This window comes from Protopterus annectens, chromosome 3.part0 (assembly GCF_019279795.1).
Source record: "Protopterus annectens isolate FY-2018-M chromosome 3.part0, PAN1.0, whole genome shotgun sequence".
Classification (NCBI taxonomy): domain Eukaryota; kingdom Metazoa; phylum Chordata; order Ceratodontiformes; family Protopteridae; genus Protopterus; species Protopterus annectens.
In genome coordinates, this window is record NC_056731.1 from 584320246 (window position 1) to 584335222 (window position 14977).

Below are 14977 nucleotides of genomic sequence, written 5' to 3' on the forward strand. Positions count from 1 at the left end.
AGCTCAGATCACAATTGTTTCATTTCTTTTGTTAGCTTAGTTAGTCAGGGAGAGCAGGCAGCATGTCAGCAGAGGAGTACAGAAATCTGACAATGAGCCAGCTGGCTGAGATGTGCCAGGCTAGGGGACTGGTGTATGGAAACCTGACTAAGACAGACCTCATTGCAGCCTTGGTCACAGCTGCATCAGAAAACAGCAACCAGGCCGATTATCACACTGGCAGTGGAGATATACCATCCTCAAGGAATGGTCAGCTCAACCTTTCTGCAGAGGACTTAAAAATCCATCTGGAGCTAAAGAGACTTGAGTTGGAGGCCAGGCATTTGGAAATAGAAGCAGCTGAGAGACTGAGGCATCTAGAGAGTGAGGACAATGAGAAAATGTGATGGTTGCCGGCTGAGGAGAATGAGAAATTGCTACACCTGGAAGCTGAGGAAAAGCAGAGGCAGCATGAGAAGGAGATACTGACTCTTTTCCAAAGTCATGGAGGTAATGGTGAAGGGAGTAATTGGTCCCAGAAGCACAAAAGTCAATAAATTTCTTCTGCAGTTTAAAGAGGGTGATAATTTTGATAGTTTCATTCATATGTTTGAGTGGGTATGTAAACAGTATGATGTTGACCAATGGCTCCGGGTACAGTTACTGACCCCCTTACTCCATGGTAAAGCTGTAACTATGTTGTCTAAAATGTCTGACGTTAACTGTTTTACTTACACTGTTGTTAAGTATTGCTTGTTAGAATGTTTTAAGCTAACATCTGAAACGTATAGGAAAAAGTTTTGTGAGCATAGACGCAAGGCAGATGGAAGCTTGTGTGAATATGTTGCTGAACTGAGCACTTATTTTCATAGTTCGGTGAGGGAATGTCAGGTCACCACTTTTGAAGGGCTGGAAGACTTTTTGGTGAGGGTGCAAGCCCTTAGCACTTTGCCTGAGAACATGAGGATCTGGTTAGCCGAAAGATAATGTGCTACTTCAGATGAGATGAGGAAAAAGGGAGACCTACACCTAGCAAGCAGGGCATCCTTGCACAGGAAAGGGAACCCCAGTACTGCTTATGGGTCTAAAGGAACCCATGGTGGGCAGCACAGACTGCCCCAACAGACTCTGCCAGTAGCAGGGGAAGCCACTAATCCAGGTATACATCCAGGACATAGGGTTAAATGTTTTGAATGCAACCAGTGGGGCCATGTGGTATACAGATGTCCACGGATGCAAGGTGGAGAACAAAATGTGAGAGAGCCAGTAAGTGGGGAAGACAAAATGCCAATAGTAGGTTTTCTTGAGCCAACAGGGGTACCAAACTACCATCCTGCAGATGTCCTGATAGGGAAAGGATTTGGATGAGGCAGTACCATGTGCTTATGCATTTACACACAGTCAGGCTAGGAGACAAGCATGTGGTTCTGGTAGCCTGGCGGAGACCCAGACAGACTGCATACTTGCAGCCAGGACTGGTGAGGTGGTTACTTCCGGAAGGGAGCTACTCTATAGCAGTGAGACTGAAGGTGAGCCACAGCTGCTTGTGGGTACTGATGTTCCCTTGGATAGAGTGACTGTAAAGGTAGATGTGAGTAGTAGTACGCAGACTGACAGTGAGGCACCACTGTCAGAGGATGCCAGAATTCCTGTGGAAGAGGAGCTGGGAAGGGTTACAACGAGAGAGTTGAGACAGGCTCAGCTGTCAGACCCTACACTGCAAGGCCTGAGGCAGGTAGCTAAGAAGGCACCTGATTCTCAAGGGAAGGGGGAATCTGTATACTGGAACAAAGGGTTACTGTATAGACAGTGGAGCCCTGAGGGAGGGCTAGAATGTGAGAGGGTACAGCAGTTGGTAGTGCCTAGAGTCTGCCATCTGGTGCTTCTAGCCATAGCCCATGATATTCCCTTTGCAGGTCATATGGGCATAAAATGTACAGAGAGACATTATTATGCAGAACTTCTATTGGTTTGGAATTTCCAGAGATGTAACAGGGTACTGCAGGACCTGTGAGCAGTGCCAAAAGTTAGGCAAGGCAGGAGACAGGGTGAGAGCTCCTTTGATGCCTTTGCCTGTGATTGAGGAGCCATTTCAGAGGGTAGCTATGGATATTGTGGGGCCTCAGAGTACCCCAGGTTCCACAGGGAAAAAGCATATCCTAGTGATAGTGGATTATGCTACACAATACCCTGAGGCAGTGGCATTTTCCTCCATAGAGGCAGAAAAGGTGGCAAATGCTTTGTTAGAGATTTTCAGCAGGGTAGGTTTCCCAAATGAAATACTGACTGACAGAGGTGGCAATTTCATGTGAGACTTGCTGGCTTGTCTGTGGAAGTCCTTTGGGGTGAAGCACATGAGGACCACCCCCTATCATCCTCAGACTAATGGTCTTGTTGAGAGGTTAAACTCTACAATCAAGTCTATGCTACGGGCATTTGCAGACCTGTTTAAGAGGGAGTGGGACAAATATTTTCCTCATCTGTTTGCTTACAGAGAGGTTCCCCAGGAATCCACAGGTTTTTCACCCTTTTAGTTGCTGTATGGGCATAGGGTGAGGGGACCTCTAGATTTAATTTGAGATGAGTGGGAAGGTGAGTGTGAATCTCACAAGGAGTCTGTTGTGGCATATGTCCTAAACCTCAGGACAAGGTTCAGGAAACTCATGAGCTTTGCCCAGGAGAACCTGGCAGAAGCCCAACAACAGAAAAAGGTATGGTATGACAGGAACGCTCAAGCTAGAGAGTATGCTGTAGGGCAGCAGGTAATGGTTCGTATTCCTGTCAGACACAAGCTGCAAGCAGCTTGGGAGGGACCCTAAAAGGTAGTAAGAAAGGTAATTGATGTTAAATACATGGTAGAACTGCTAGGCAGGAGCACGAATTGTACATGTTAACATGATGAAACCTTACTGTGATAGGGAGGCCCTTATGCTGAGTATTTGCAGTGGATTGCAGGAGGGAGATCTGGTGACTGATGATCTCAGTGAGGCTGGGACTGACACCTCAGTGGAAGGGGTAGCCATGTCCCAGCAGCTATCTCCTACCCAGGTTTGAGAAATCCAAGCAGTGTTACAGGAGTTTGGGGACGTGTTCACTGGGAAACCAGGGTGCACCCACCTGGTGCAGCACCAGGTGGATACAGGACCCCAAAGGCCTATTAAGCAGGCCCCTTATAGGGTGCCTGAGAGGGTCAAACAGACTCTGAGGGAGGAGATGCAGGATATGTTGGAACTAAGGGTAGTTCAGGAGTCCAACAGTCCCTGGGCCTCCCCAGTGGTGCTGGTGCCAAGGAAGGATGGCAGCACCAGGTTCTGTGTGGACTACAGGAAATTAAATAGTCACACAGAGTCAAATACTTGCCCCAGGCCTAGGACAGATGGGGCCCTAGAGCAACTGGGCGGGGCTAAGTATCTTACAACCATTGATCTTACCAAGGGTTCCTGGGAGGTGCCCTTGACTCCCATTACTAGAGAGAGGCCGGCCTTTGTGACTCCTTTTGGCTTGTATGAGTTCAAAAAGATGCCCTTTGGGATGAAAAATGCCCCAGCAACTTTCCAGTGACTGGTAGATCATATCCTAGCAGGAGAGATTGCCCTTGCTTACCTTGATGATATTGCCATCTACACCCATTCCTGGCAAAAGCACCTTCTACATGTCAGGGAAGTGCTGGCAGACTACAGAGGGCAGGGTTGAATTAAGCTGAGCAACTGTCAGGTGGGTGTGGCAGAGGTCTCCTACCTGGGATATAGAGTGGGGAGTGGTAAGATCAGGCCAGAACCTGCCAAAGTAGAAGCCATTCAGGCATGGCCTGCACCTGTTACCAAAAAGCAGGTGAGGGCATTCTTAGGGACAGTAGGGTAGTACAGAAAGTTTGTCCTCAGTTATAGGACCATAGCTGCTCCCCTCACAGATTTGACAAGGAAGAACAGGGCAGATAAGGTAGTGTGGACCACAGCATGTGAGCAGGCATTCCGGAAGCTTTGGGAGGATCCCTGTGTTAGCCAGTCCAGATTACAGCAAATAATTTGTTGTGGAGGTGGATGCTTCAAACCATGGGGTGAGGGCTGTATTTAGCCAGATTTCTTCAGAGGGAGAAGAGCATCCAGTGGTTTATCTCAGTCATAGGCTGCAACCCAGGGAGGAATGCTATGCAGCTGTAGAAAAGGAATGTCTAGCCATTGTGTAGGCACTGCAGAAACTTCAGCCTTATCTGTAGGAAGAAAATTCACTGTAGTGACAGATCACAACTCTCTAACATGGTTACACAAAGCCAGCCAGCCAGCCAGCAAAATGCTAAATTGCTAAGATGGAGCCTAGGGTTGCAAGCATATGATATGTCAGTGCAGCACCACAGTGGGATTTGTAATGCCAATGCAAATGGGCTCTCTCAAGACAGGGAATGGGGTAAGGTATACTCAGATAGACCTAACACTTTCAAGCAACTTTTCTCAAGGGTTACTTGAAAAACTAGCTTGAGTTCTACAGGGGGGAGATGTGTGAAGATAGGTGATGGCTGCCACCCTAGCCAGTAGATAATTCTGTCATTTGTACATATTAATATAAGCCACAGGCTTGTTCTCTTAAATGGGAAAAAAACAGTGTTAAATGTGGAACTGCAAGAATGTGATAACAGTGCACTCTGCTGTAACAAAGCTAATAAGTCAATTCTTTGATGTCAAAACTTGGAGACGATATGTCCGGATGAAGGAATTCTGGCTATTGTCTTGAGACCAGAGTTAATTGCTAGAATTTGCATGTATAAATTCTTTTATTGTTCTGGCTTCTTGACCAGCTGCAAGATCAAAGGCTATTAACCTCTGAGAGTCTGTTAGCCTGGGAACCAGAAAGAAATCATGTAATCTGAAATGAATCAGTGGTACTGTGTTATCAATTTAAGGAGAAAAAGAATGAGAGCATTAGAGCGTTTGTTTTGAGAACATCCAACATCACCAGCACTGCTTGCATCTATATGTAAGTAGGATTTTAGAACTGTGTTTTTTCTTAGATATAGCTAGGAAATAAGAAGACTAGACCAGTTTGTTTTTCTGTGATGTCAGAATGTTTCTACGGTATTATTTTAAGTATTTCTCTGTGATCTCTGAACTCTTGACTAGCACTGTGTAGTAAGAAGTACTGTCTTGTGTTTTTATTATTTATTATTAAATATTTTTCAAACCTTTCAACTGTGGCTGTTTTGTACAGAAATAATTTAAGCTCTCGAGTACATTGCATATATATATATATATATATATATATATATATATATATATATATATATATATATAGTGATGCTGTACCAAGTCACTCCAAATAAGCTTTGCTGTTTAGTCACACTTACCATTTGGATATAAATATTGCACAGTAATAATTGGACACCCTTTAATAAGGGCCTTTGAGTAGCTGGTAAATATTAGTGGGTGGTGGCAAGTGGTACTATCGTATAGTCTGGGTAAAAGGGGCACAGCTGGAGAACCTGTGCCAGCCTTTCCCAGGAGTGTCTGTGAGGATGTATATAACTCTTGTCTCAAAGTGTGTGTGTCAACTACCTGGGCAGGAACACGAAGCACTGGTTGGACAGAGAGGGTGCTGGAGGTTTTAGCTTGCCCACTAGGCCAGCGGGGAGTCTTATTAGGGACCTGGAGAGAAAGGAAGAAACCAGCCGCAGACTGTGATCTCTGTGTGCTCTTAAGGGAAATTGTACTTTACTTTGTGTGTATTTATTATCCTTTCCATATATGGATGCCCCTTACAGGTGTTAGTGGTGAGGATTGAAGCTCCTTGATTGCTGGGCCAGTGCATGGGTGTTGCACTGCTTTTCTTCCATGTATGGCAAACTCAGACTATCCAAATTGTATTTTGCCACATGTTGTATGAAACTGAGATTTGAGCATTTATGTTTCATCAAGGTGTACACCACTGAGGTACTCCATTAAAGGGTCACAGTCCATCATCTGCTGCAGCATCTTTTAGTGTGTTCATAAAATTCATCATGCCACCAACATGCTCTGACAGTATTTTACTTTGTTCTAGATTTTTGTAAAAATAGTTTCCTCAATTACTACCACGTGAAGAAATACACTTATGTAAATACTACTGATTTTTAGTCAGGCATTATTTTTTAAAAGTTGGTTTTCATTGCATTCAACAGTCCAGCACCAAGTAATTTTGCAAATTTTCTTTTCAAGGAAAATGTTCTATCGTTCCTGGTCCTCTGATGTTAGACTTGATGGCAAGACTGTTCTCATAACTGGTGCCAACACAGGAATTGGCAAAGAAACTGCAAGAGATCTTGCAAAGAGAGGTAAATTCACAAAGCAAAATGTTGTTAGTGTGTATTTCTTACTTGATCATGTTTAATCCTTGTACTCGAGCCTGGAAATACATTCTGCTTTTATGTGATACATTCAACATGAAATCCTACTGCAACAGTTTTGGTGCTGATTAATAAGCAATAAATCATAATCTGTATTGAGAGGAATAAGAATAACCATGTTTTAAAGGGTCTACTTCCAATAGTCGAAAGACCACTGAGATGACAACACTGAACTATGAATACACCGAACAATCACACTACCGAATTTTTCAACAGGAAACATATGCACTTGGCCAACATTCAACATAGAAACAGACCGCAGTATATTAAACCCACCTAGATAGGAGGCTATACCCCCACAACCCCGCTAACTAAATATACCAACTCTGGGATCACACACTACTTTGGGGAAAAGAGCAAATTTCCCCATATTGGCCAAGTGCATACATTCCCTGTTAAAAAATTTGGTAGTATAAACATTCGGTTTATTCAAAATTCGGTGTTGTCGTCTCTGTAAATTTAGTTTCAGATAAGTGGTCGTTTGATGATTAGATGTAGACTCATTTTGAGATACTTCAAGAATTAAGGACAGAAAACCAGCATAGATAATATTGCATTGAGAAACTGCATTCTGTAGCTGAGAGGTCTGATTCATAGTATTTGCAGGGATGAGGCTCAGTCAGTTCTGACTTCCCTTTTCTCCTATCGTGGCTACGGTGGATTACTACTTTCTCTGCTGCTTAGGTGAATTTTATAACATACTTCTTTATTACATCAAGCTAAGTTTAGTCATGATAAAAAAAACTATTAGTTTCTTTATTAATAGGTATTCAGAGTGTTTCATAATTTAATTGCTGAAAACTTCATATGTTACAATTTAATGACTTATATTGAACATTCACCCATCATTTCAGAACAGTATTCCAAAGGAGATCACTACATGAGACACTATTTTATTTATTGCAGCAATGTGAGAGAAGAAAATTCAGAAATGGAATATTTAGCATTACATGCATTTTAGAAAAGGCCCTGTGTGCTTAGGCAAGAAAATTATGAAAGGGGCGCACATACACAGTCTATATCATACATTTGCTGGGGAAAGGCAAATGGAGTAAAACTGAGCTAGGCAGTATAAGGTTAGAAAAACTATGTACTGACTGCAGAGATGTAAAATATGGACTAGTGGTTGGGGCATAAAGTAATGCTGAGAGAGAGAGGAGAGGGCACGTTGTTTTAAATAAAGGTGGGTACAGAATTATGCATCAGAAAGGCAGACAGAAGTGATGAGTGCAGAATTACTGCTGACATCGGAGGTACAACAACTGATTAATATTATAAGTAAACCAAGAGAAGCATTTATTCCCCAGTAGGCAGGTCTACAGAACAGGAATCACCTCAGCTGTAACAAACCACTATGTTGGTGAACTGCTGAGGAGCGTGATCCTTCCCCAAGGACAGTAAATGTGTGGATATGGTACAGCAAAAGAAATTTAAGATAAGATGAGAAGTGAGAAGGAAAAGGATAAACCTTCAGTAGTAATGGGAAACTGAAGAGCTGGCAGGGGAATGCTAGCTGTGGTGCTGGAGAACTCCAAATAATTTTCTTCTCATTTTTGGTATTGTTATAAAAATCCATGTGTGATATAGTGCTGGAGTCATGGATCTTCTGTACAACAGTGCAGCATTTATAATATTTTTCAGGAGGCTTATAGTGACACACAACCTGCACATGTGTTGCCAGCCTCCATGAGGAGTTCACTGTTGCTACCAAACCGTGAAGTAGATAAGGAGTTGTTACGTGACATGCACTTCCTCTAACTAGAGCACAGGTACCTTAAAGAAACAGGTCCACATACCACAACTTCTTTACTATAAAAATTAGATATAGTATATCTATGAGGAAGTAATTAATCAACCAAGTGCTCATGCATGTAAATTTGCATGTGTGAACATACACACATATACATGTATATAAAATATATATATATAAGTATACACATTCACAATTTCATGAGTATTTTTCTGCAAGTTTGTATTTTTACAAATTAACTATGCTTCTCTATGCCATTGTACTCAAGCTTTTTCACTTTTTCTTGCTACTCAGACAACTTTGCTTTTTATAAATGTCTTGTGTGTTCTTTAGTCTTTTGTCCTTTCCACATACTAAGTGATCTGGATTCATTTGCTCTTCAGATCACTACTTACTCTTTTTGCTCACCTTTCCACAACTATTGCATTATGACTCTTCCTCCTGCATTCAGGTCTAGTAATACGACAGTCTTTTATGATTTCCAGATCACGTCAACTCTGTGTTTCTTCTTTGAAATTAACAGTGCAATTGATGTTTTAACTTGCTGATTTGATTGAGGGTAGTGATATGTACTTGTAGTAATGTATTTGCATTCCCACTGATGGCCCAGTCTTTTGAACTCTTGGCTTATGCATTGGAGAACATCATGTAACATAAGAAAAGCAGGTGTGCTTTATGATAAAAATATACCTGTTAGTGCTCTAACCAAAAAGGTCTGCTAGTCCTGACAGCTTACACACCTCTTGATATTTAAAATAATGATCTATGCACGAGAGAAACAGTGCTTCTTTGCTTTGCATGAAATATATGGCCACTGTCCTCCATGGTCTTCCCAGAAATGCATGTGCCAACATTTCCTTCCCTAGCTTTTTATTATGGAATGAACTGCATGCATACAGAGCAGTTTTATAGCCCTTTTTCTATGTGAGCTGATATCCCATGGTCATTAATTTACATTATAAATTGCTCATTGAATTTTATTATTCCAGAATTCAAGAACATTTGCTCTCAAATGGTTAGGAACTAAAATTTTGTCAGCTTTGAACATAAGGAGTTAGACTTGACTGATTTTATTCTTGAATGATAAACCGTACTGAATCTTTTTTTCCTGACTGATTACCTTTGCTCTACTAGTCTGTCTATTTTTCAGTAACTACATTTCTAATTTGGTGTCAGCAATTCTCTGAAAATATTTTACTTTTTCTTTTGTCACTGATAATTCCCCAGTTAACAAATTTAAATAAAATAAAATAAATTAAATTGCAGTATCAACCATAGACTATTTAGCTCTTCTAAAAATCATGTTGGTCCACTATATGTGGTGCTAAATGTAGTCTCAACATGCCTATTGTATGTAGTTCATTTTTAAGCCTGTATTTCACTTTGATGTCCCATTTCTGCAAGTTTTTAGTAATATCTTCTAAAGTCTTGGAGTCACTGGTGACAATGACTTCTAAATATACTTTGAAATAGTTTATGTTCTGTCTCTACTTGTAATTTTTTTCCAGTTCGTAAGATTTGTAGCAGCTCCTTGTTTTGTTTCAGCATATCTGTTTTGTGCATCTGATCTACTAAGACTTCAGTACTTACTTGCCTCAATTTGCGAGACACCTGGTTTATTTCTATCTTATTATTTCAGTGTAGATTAATTTGTTGTTCAAGGGCGGCCATGGTGGTGCAGTGGTTAGCATTGTCGCCTGACAGCAAGAGGTTCTCCGGTTCGATCCTCGGCTGGGGTGCCTTCTGTGCGGCGTCTGCATGTCCACCCTGTGGTCGCGTGGGTTTCCTCCGGGTGCTTCAGTTTCCTTCCACATCCCAAAGACATGCTGCAGGTGGATTGGACACTCTAAATTGGCCCTAGGTGTGAGTGCGTATGTGTATGTGCCTTCTGTGGAAGGTTGGGTGCTGGGCTGGCAATTCGACACTGTAAAACTCCACTGCCACTGTGGCGACCCCTAAAAGGGAAAAGCCAAAAGAAGAAGATGAATTTGTTCTTCAACACTTCAAAACTTTTTTCTGTCCATAATCCCATTTTCAGACTACATCTTGATCCAGCAATTTTCTAATAGTCATGGCTTTCAGCCATATTAGATAAATATTGTAAGATAATGTGCCATTCCCAGAAAGCACATTAATGGCCATTATTCTTCTGGCTTAGGTATATTTGCTGTCTGGCTTCATTTATGTCTGTCTGCATTTCTGAATGTATCAGAATAAGACTTGTTTATTTCACCTTAGTCACTGTAATTATACAGTTGCTCTTAATATAAAATTTGTTCAGCAGCTGTAGCAGTCTGTTGTGTTCTTTTTCTGACTGACCATGCACTGATAGTTCAATATGTAATACTTGCAAAACCATCCAAGCCTTCAATTACTTATGCAATAGCTATTTGAAGTGCCTGTGTTGCAGATGAGATGACAAGCAGTAGTCTCAAGAATCTGCATCTTTATGAATCCAGAACAGTTCTCCACTAAGGATGTCTTGCCAGGAAAATAGAAGTAAATATAACATGTAAAAAATCCAGAACAGCAAATCACAGAAGTATTGAAGATTACTGAGCACATACTTTTGCTTTTCTACTTAGCTAACATTTTAGCTTGCATGCTTACATGTTATGATGATGTGAGGTAGTGCCAGCTATGCCAGAGAGAGTAGGGCAGTGCATGTGTAACACATGCTAGCATAATTAGCTGGAGTTTTGTAAATAATTTTATGGCATTTGAATATCAAACTGATTTGTACAGATGCTTGTGTTCAAAATGTATTTGTAAAGTTTGTGTTAAAAATGTATCAACAGTGGGTCCTGCTGGACAGAGACTGTATTGCAACTGATGAAATATATATATTTTAACAGAGGATGTTGGAAGGGAATGGGGTTAAGCTCAGCACAGCTAACCAAAAGAAAAATAGCCTGAAATTAAATGACTTGGTTTAGGCTATAAAGATTTTATCTCACAGGCCTGAATGCAACTAGAGATGAAATATCTGGGCTGGGATCCTGCTCTTATTGTCCTTGGTGGTGACCTAATTGCTACCCAAGGATGCCAGAGAATGGCTGGTTAGTTTCTGCAGGAAGGACAGAAGGGTTGGAATTGTTTTACAGTTTCCAGATGCCGGAATACATGTTAGCAAAGCACTAGTGTGAATTCCGACACATCTGTGCCAGATCCTGGCCCAGGTTTCTAGTGAGGTGGTAGTGTGGTGACCAGAAGTGATGTAATTTTGTAGCCATCACTGAGATTGTATTGCATGTGTAACATATGCCATCATAACTAGCTGGAATTCTGTAAAAAAATTTATGTTGTTTGAATAAACTGATTTGTACAGATGCTTGTGTTCAAAATGTATTTGTAGAACTGTGTGTGTTAAAAAGCATCAACAGTGTCATTCTGTCCTTCCTTGTTCTTACTACCAAAATATCTCTTCTCTTAGTAAATTCTAACATCCAAACTACCCTTCTATCATGGAATTCCAATCTCTCTACTTATCTCAAGCTCAATACTGCCCCTATCCTTATCTACCTATATCAAGCTTCCTACAGTTTCATCATATTCCTTCCTTCTTGTATTTCAAGTAACACTAGCATAGCAACAGTCAGCCATATTCTTGTTCAGATCCCATACATGTAGCTCATAAATATTTACGACCAACACCATGATATTGATCTACTGATCAGTCATTTCTCCATGCTGGCATAAACTGTTTCATGCTAGTTTTTTGTTAGCTTTCTTTTTTTTTTCCACTTTATCTTACTCTCTCAGTTGTTAATGTATATGTATAAACTGTTGACTACCTATATTTACCAAAGTTACATATTCTTGATTGTTATTGAATTCTTCTATTGTTTTTAATATGTTTTTGTAATGGAGTTTTTCACCTGGGACCTCAGCTGAAAAAGGGCCACTGGCCCAGTCGGACATCCCCGGTAAACAAATGTAAAATAAATTAAATATGTAAATAAATAAACAGCGGGCCTTGCTGGACAGAAAAGAAATATACATGTATATCAGACTGTATTGTAACTGATGAAAAGTATATATGTTAACAGAGGATGCTGGAAGGGAAGAGGTTATATTCAGCCCAGCTAGCCATAATAAAAATAGCCTAAAATTAAATGACTTGGTTTAGGCCGTAACGATTTTATCTCGCAGAACTGAATGCAGCCAGAGACCCAATGTCTGGGCTGGGATCCTGCTGTTATTGTCCTTAGTGATGAACTAATTGCTACCCTGGGGTGCCCGATAATCACGGGTTAGTCTCTGCAGGAAGGATGAAAAGGTTGGAATTGCTTTACAGTCTCCAGATGCTGGAATAAATGTTAGCAAAGCTCTAGTGTGAATTGTGACACATCTGTGCCAGATCCTAGCTCAAGTTTCTAGTAAGGGGTTAGTGTGGGAACCAAAGAGTCAGATGACCAGATGTGATGTCATTTTGTAGCCAGCACTAAAATAGTATTTAGATAGTAGTGAGAGATATGACAGAGACACATGGCACTCTGTTTTGGAACTGACAAGACCACTCATCCACTACATCTTGCCTTGCTTTAATAAGTAACTTAACTAGGGAACAGTAATTCTTCAGTCAGTTAGGAAAATGTAGTGAGATTAGCTAAAAGTATTGTTTTTCTGTACGTGTCTGAGTCTTTCCATCTGTGTTATTTTTATATTTCCTGTGAAGTGAAACTCTGGTATTTATTGTAAGTAGATGGTCAGTATTCTTATGTTTTATTGTATTACTTATTATTAAATATATCTAAACCTTTCATAGTGGCTGGTCTTTTAGAAAACAGTTTAACCCTTGAGAGTACTTGCATTTAATTAGTGGCACTGTAGCATCATGCTCCTGAAACTCTTGCTGATTGATTAACACTATCATTTGTATTAGTTTTACTAAGAGTTGCTACCCTGGGGTGCCTGATAATCACTGGTAAGTCTCTGCAGGAAGGATGAAAAGGTTGGAATTGCTTTACAGTCTCCGGTCTGCTAATGATTGGCAGTAGATTTTTTTTTATGGTGCCGAGTTGCCAGCCCGACGCCCAACCTTCAGTGAAGGAATGCCCATTCACACATGTCTTTCGGAGGCCACTCGACCACGGGGAGGACAGAGCCTTAAAGTAGCTGGCTGGTAGCAGTGAATCTGCCTTATAGTCTGGGTAGAGGTGGCATAGCGGGTAAATCTGTCAGCCTTTCCCAGGAGTGTGCATGTGTGTGTGTGTGTGTGTGTGTGTGTGTGTGTGTGTGTGTGTGTGTGAGGAAAATCAAATCTAAAGGAGTGTGCATGTCATTTACTTGGAACACGGACACACAACACTGATTTCTGCAGAGAGAAAGGTGTAGTCTTATTTGAGGATTGGAGAGGAAGTCCAACCCCAGGACTGGAGTCTGCTCCCTTTGTGCTCTTAAGGGAAATTGTACTTTGTGCAGAGCTGCATCTGGAAATATTGTGTGTATCTATTTTTGTTCTAAGTGAACATACCCCGGCAGTGTTAGTGGTGAGGACTGAGGCTCCTTGATTACTGGCCCAGAGGAGGGACATCACACATGTCATCATTAATTCTTCTTAAGCTGTGTACTTAAAATTTCACTCAGTATGCATACAAGCATCATTTTATGACATAATTCTCCCACGTTTTAGCATTTTTTAAAACCACAAGTAATCATGTCTTTTAAGAATCAGTTATGCAAATAATCAAACTAATAGTATCTGGAAGAGGTTTTTACTTGTAACATAAACATGTGTTGTTTCCGTTGAGCCCTGAATTTGAGCAGTTCGTGTTAGATCTGTAACATCAGAATCGGTTTTCCATTGCATTATTTTTATGTGGTCATATTTCTCTTCTTAAATGCAAAATTGTTAAATATTTTCAGGGCTTCTTCCTCAGATAGATACAGCAATGTAGCATAATGTACTTTTCAGCCTTCTTAGGTTTTTTTTTTCCTGCTTAGTTTGGGGAGTAAAATTAATATCTGAATCTGCAGCATTTAGATTTTTTTTGCTAAAATGCTTGCAATAAGAAAATTCTTAGTCGGCCATCTTTCCATGAAAGATAGAGTATTATGAGGAGAACAGCCATTGCAACTGAAATTGAAATAGAAACTTTATTTTTGAAAAAAAAAATATGTATGTATATATATATATATATATATATATATATATAAAATGCAGATTACAAGTAGGATTCAGAATCATTATCCCAGCTTGTGGATATGTCAGTTTATGCAATGGTGAGAAAATGCAATTCAGAGACAGCTATGGGCCTCATTATTAGAAGAAAATGCAATTCAGAGACAGCTATGGGCCTTATTATTAGCTCACACTGTCAGACCTGATGGTGACAGCATTGCTCTGAGGAGTCCATGCATTGTGGTGGCAAAAGCATCCCCTGTGTGTATGTATATATATATATATATATATATATATATATATATATATATATATATATATACACACACACACACACACACACACACACACACACACACACACAGCTTCATTTGTGCAGCTTCATTTATTCTCTTACAGATACGCACACATAGATGCACGCATCAACACACCCTCACCCCCACAACTTCACTGAACCTGTTTCCAACAAGTGTGAATGAGTGACTACTCCTTTTTGTCAGCATTCACTTCTACTTCCAAAGTACAAATTTAATGTAACAAAGCAGTTCTCTGATTCACCCAGCAGCATATATTGGGACCATTGGCATTTCTGGGGGAAACACATGCCTGATTAGCATTAACTTCTTCCCTGGATTGAAGTATTAGCATGCAGTTCTACCAGTGAGACCTGACTTCATGCTGAGGTCTTCACTAGAAGGAACCTTCAGTGGGCAGGCAGTGTAAGAATCAGAAAGGTTTACTGCATGTGGGA

The 14977-nt window shown here is 40.6% G+C and overlaps 1 protein-coding gene across 2 annotated transcripts in view; it reads left to right on the top strand.

Annotated features, from left to right (window-relative positions):
* The window catches only part of LOC122796479 (retinol dehydrogenase 12-like), a 496486-nt gene that overhangs the window by 45842 nt on the left and 435667 nt on the right, over positions 1 to 14977 (top strand). For both annotated transcript variants that reach the window (XM_044064989.1, XM_044064988.1), the window contains exon 2: positions 6165 to 6280. In XM_044064989.1, coding sequence (XP_043920924.1) covers positions 6165 to 6280 — 116 coding nt within the window. The remainder of the gene's footprint in view (positions 1 to 6164; positions 6281 to 14977) is intronic.